General features: G+C 52.0%; 1 protein-coding gene across 1 annotated transcript; it reads left to right on the forward strand.

The window, feature by feature from the left end:
- On the forward strand, positions 1-1,845 carry LOC136355203 (uncharacterized). Its single transcript, XM_066307599.1, has 3 exons — positions 1-198; positions 343-609; positions 784-1,845. The coding sequence occupies exons 1-3, from the start codon at positions 1-3 to the stop codon at positions 1,843-1,845; spliced, it is 1,527 nt and encodes a 508-aa protein (XP_066163696.1).
- Positions 1,846-5,075: the final 3,230 nt, after the last annotated feature.

Raw genomic sequence — 5,075 nt, forward strand, 5'->3', positions numbered from 1 at the left:
ATGCCCGAAGCCCCCAACCCCTCGGAGGGCCCCGAGGCCCCCGCAGGAAGAGGAGAGGCTCCGACAGGCGCCCCCGAGGCCTACGATCGCGACATGATCCGAGATCCCCCTGGGGTTCCCGAGCACGAGTACCCCGGACCAGTTGCCCCTGACATCGCGAACCGGCCCCACCGGAAGGTGCAGTGGCCTGTCTACTTTGTCAGTGAGGCGCTCCGAGACACGAAAACCAGATACCCACAGGCCCAGAAGATGCTTTATGCAGTCTTAATGGCCTCAAGAAAATTGCGCCATTATTTCCAAGCACATCGGGTTTCCGTTGTAATGTCTTGCCCTCTTGGTTAGATATTGCACAACCGAGAGGGCACCGGTCGGGTAGTGAAGTGGGCCATCGAGCTTGCTGAGTTCGACCTGCACTTCAAACCGTGGCACGCGATTAAAAGCCAGGTTCTGGCTGACTTCGTCGCAGAATGGACACCGGTGGATGACCCTCTCCCATCCGATCTCCCCTCCCTCCTTGGAGATGGTGAAGACCCGAGCACCAACATTCACGCTGGGCACTGGGTTATGCACTTCGATGGCTCCCTCAACCTTCATGGTGCAGGGGCTGGAGTCATACTAACTTCGCCAACTGGGGATGTCCTTAAGTACGTCGTTCGGCTCGATTTTCGAGCCACGAACAATATGGCGGAATATGAAGGACTCCTCGTAGGGTTGAGGGTGGCGGCCGGAATGGGCATCCGCCGCCTCCTAGTCTTAGGCAATTCCTAGTTGGTCGTGAATCAGATCTCCAAGGAATACCAGTGCACCGACCCGCAAATGGAGGTGTACGTACGTGAGGCGCGGCGTGTGGAGCGCCACTTCGACGGACTCGAGCTCCGGCACGTGCCCCGGCGCGACAACGCAATCGCTGATGAGTTGTCGCGTATCGCGTCGGCGCGAGCCCCACTCCCTCCGGGGACCTTCGAGGAAAGGCTCGCGCGGCCGTCGGCACAATTGGACCCCCCGAAGGGCCCCGGCGCTACAACCTCCACCCCGAGCCCCGATAACCTGCGGGCCTCGGGGCCCGAGGGGGTTGACCCCGACCCCCCTCGTCACGTCGCCTGGATGGCTCACATCCGGGCGTACCTCGACAATAATACTCTTCCCGAGGATCGCGCGGAAGCTGAGAAGCTTGCGCGCATTTCTAAGCGGTACGTGCTCGTAGAAGGGACCCTCTACCGATGCGCCACCAACGGGATGCTCTTGAAGTGTATCTCTCGAGAACAGGGCATCGAGCTCATTGCCGACGCCCATGAGGGTGAGTGTGGGGTGCATTCCGCCTCGCGCACCTTGGTCGGTAAGGCCTTTCGGCAAGGTTTTTACTGGCCGACCGCGTTGCAAGACGCACAGGAGTGGGTCCAGCGATGCAAGGCGTGCCAATTCCACGCCAAGCAAACCTACCAGCCGGCCCAGGCTTTACAGGTCATCCCGCTCTCTTGGCCCTTCGCAGTCTGGGGGCTAGACATCCTTGGGCCATTCAAAGCGGCTCAAGGTGGGTATCAGCACCTGTATGTCGCCATTGACAAATTCACCAAGTGGCCCAAGGCTTACCCGGTCGTCAAAATCGACAAGCATTCCACCCTCAAGTTCATCAGGGGCATCACGTCCCGGTTCGGGGTGCCCAACCGTATCATTACGGATAATGGCACACAGTTCACCAGTGAACTGTTCGGCGACTATTGCGACGACATGGGTATCAAGCTATGCTTCGCCTCGCCCGCCCACCCCAAGAGCAACGGCCATGTTAAGCGAGCCAACGCAGAAATCCTCAAGGGCCTCGGGCCGCTTCGGTCGCTCGGACTTTGACCCCTGCAAGGGTTCGGACACCGACGCCCCCTGGGAAGGAATCCCGCTGCAGAAGATCCCTGACCGTGTTAGCGAAGGAAAAGAAGAAGAAGCAACAAGGGGCTGATACGAGTAAAGAGCACCGAGGCGGATGCCGACAATCGTACCTTAGGGGGGGTGGGGGTTGAAGGTCCACTTCGGGGGCTCGATAAAGCTTCCCCGGCACGGCTCTGTCTGGCCTATCTTTCGGAGCCGCTTCTTCTTTCGCCCAAATTCGGGAGTGACTGGGCGCTTGCGCCCCGCCGGTGGTCGGTCCGCCGTGCGTTCGGCACCCCTTCCGTGCGGGGGAGAGGGCGGTCGGGATCCGGTCGTTTTTCGCTTCCCCTTCGGGTCGCTGGCCGAATCTCCGCCCAGACCGCGGCTCGGGCCGGGTACCCTGGAGCTGCCGCCCCCGCCGGGACCGCTGGCCCGACTCCCGCCTGCGGTTGCACCGCTGCTGCCCACACCAACGGCGCCCCCACCTACATTGCTCCGCCGGGACCGATCCCCGCCGGCACCAACAGCCAACATTACCACCAGGATTCTCTCCCGGTCGCGGTCGCTACAGAGGGGAAGGATTCCGGATTCCGTCTGGAATCAGTGTTTGCTCGGCGGAGTCCAGACCCAGCACCCGCCGAATGTCACGCCCGAAATTTCTATCCAAAATTCCAAACGCTTACATGTGTGTGAACCCTCGTCTAGGAATCAGCCGAGGCACACAATAACAAATTGATAATAGAGTACAATTATTACTCTAATTAATAAGCAAATAAAATGTCATTACAGAGGTAGATAGTTCCTCTCAATCAATAAAAATCTAAGCAGCGGAAGAATAAGATAAACGGCGCAGACGACTCCACTCCACAGGCAGCTTGACCAGGGCTACACCTAATCCTCCACACCATCAGCATCACTGTAGAACTCCTCCTCTGATGAATGATTGCAAGGTGAGTATATGACATACTCAGCAAGCCACGCAGCAAATATGCAAGTGCACAGGATAACAAAGGATGGCATAGTAGGGTTTCATTTGCATAAACAGCATTTAATGAACATTTCTGAATTTAATAAAATAGTTAAGTAATAATTAAACAATATTAATCCAACGCTATACAACATACCCTGTTGCATAGGCCCAACCATTCTGAACAACCATCCCGGCTGCACAGTTCTATCTCCAAACCAGGAATATACCATTCCAAACCAGGAGCTAATCAAATTATTACCAGTTATAGCATCTTTTATTATGGTGAGAAGTGTGAAACTAATCACGAAAGACATTGTTAGACCCGCCCATAACCGCGGGCACGGCTATTCGAATAGTTTTACTCTGGCCAGAGGTGTACCACTATACCCACAAGACACAGCCCCACAACATGTCACCATGCGCCTCAATACCACCACGGTACCTCAGAAAGGAGCTGTGACAGTACCCCTCGCACAACACAATCCACCACAGCGCACCGTTCCTGGATCATAATCACCCCCTTATAAACAAGGCATGGACTCCCCAGCGACCCCCGTGGGCTTATCTCCGCCACTTCTCAGTCTGGTGCTCCACAATGAACCATGCTATACAAAAGGTAAAGCCGTTGCCCACGCTGGCTTGTGGTTGGCACGGTTAATGTTTCACAACCGAAACTCGTGAACCGGTCCTTAATTGTCATGAGCACGACCATCAAAACCATGTGCTCACAACCCACCATTATCAAGTTTTAGTTGGCAATTTAATTAATTAACCAATCACGATTGACCATCGTGAACTATCATTAAGCCATCATTAAATAATAGTGATTTATAAATTATCCCAATAGTGTGCTAATGTTTCTAAGCATGGCTAAGCAATCATATCTAATATCTAGCTGAACCAATATATAAAGCTCAACTAGTCAAGTTATAATAACCCAAGGTATCAAGGAATAAAGTAATCAAGAACAAAAGGGCTATAACAAACAATAGGTTAATTCCACCCAATGACATTCGAAAATAAATGCAATAGTTGAATAGAAACAATAGCTTTAAACATGATCAACATGCTCAAGGGTTGTTTGGGATCTGTGTGACTTGCCTTGCTGGCCTTGGAACTCTTCAAATTCTTCTCCTGCAAAAACGGACTCTCCGGAAACGTCGGAATCTAAATAGAAAGGAGCAAAATCACCAAACAGCACATAAACAAGCATGAACAGTATATGTGGATATTTTTAACATGTAGATCTAAATTTTAGAAAAATTTAGAGACTTGAACCAACTAAATCCGAGCTAAGATGAATTAGTTATGAATTTTCAAAGATTAAATCGGATTAAAACACTTATATGGGTTTTAATTGAATTATGACGCAATAATGAATTATTTTTGAAAATGAAAAAGGGGTTTATTGCGTCAGCGGCTAGGGTTCGCGGTGAACCGGGTGCACGGCGGCGGCTCACGGAAACGAACGGCCGAGATCGATTCATCCAAAACGGACGGCCAAGATCCATCGGTCCACGACCGGGCCACGGGAAACGACGACGATGACGTCACCACCGGCGGCGGCTCGGGCGCGCAAGCTCGCCGGCGAACGACGGCGCGACGACGCGAACGGAGGACACCAACACGTAGAGGGCGACGCGGCGAACTCACCGGTTACCAAAACAACGGCGGACGATCAACGGACGGCGACGGCATCGAGGAAGAAGCGGCGGCGACCTTCGGCTTGACGACGGCGACGGTGTTCCGGCGGCCTACGGCGATGACGGAGGGGCGGACGAGGTCGGCGAGCGGGCGGCTTGGCTGCGGGCCGGATTGGGCCAGGAGAGAGAGAGAAGGTTTTGGGCCGACTTTCGGCCCAAAGCCAAAAGAGAACTTTAAAACCTTTTCTAATTTAAATTATTCATGAAATGCAATTCCATTTATTAAAAATACTTCCTTAGCTCAAATAAATCCCAGAAAAATCTAGGAATTATAGAATTAAGCAAAGTATTTAATGAAATTTTATCTGGCCCCATTTTATATTGGAATTTATTAATTAAAACTAGATATTCTCTTCTAGGCTTTTAAAATAAATTCTAATAATTCCAATTTAGACAACAATTTATATATTTGGGATTTTTAGGGTGTGACAAACCTACCCCCCTTAAACAGAATCTCGTCCTCGAGATTCTGAAGAACTGGCGAACAAATGCGGATGAGCTGACTTTAATTCATCTTCTCGTTCCCAAGTTGATTCTTCTTC

The sequence above is a fragment of the Oryza sativa genome, chromosome 1 (genome assembly GCF_034140825.1).
Source record: "Oryza sativa Japonica Group chromosome 1, ASM3414082v1".
In the NCBI taxonomy this organism is placed as follows: Eukaryota; Viridiplantae; Streptophyta; class Magnoliopsida; order Poales; family Poaceae; genus Oryza; species Oryza sativa.

Excerpts from the sequence above, each read along its gene's own strand:
- LOC136355203 (XM_066307599.1), top strand. The coding sequence starts at position 1 with ATGCCCGAAGCCCCCAACCCCTCGGAGGGCCCCGAGGCCCCCGCAGGA. Across the intron at positions 199-342 it reads TGCAGTGGCCTGTCTACTTT|ATATTGCACAACCGAGAGGG; the intron begins GTCAGTGAGGCG and ends CCTCTTGGTTAG. Across the intron at positions 610-783 it reads TTCATGGTGCAGGGGCTGGA|ATCTCCAAGGAATACCAGTG; the intron begins GTCATACTAACT and ends GTCGTGAATCAG.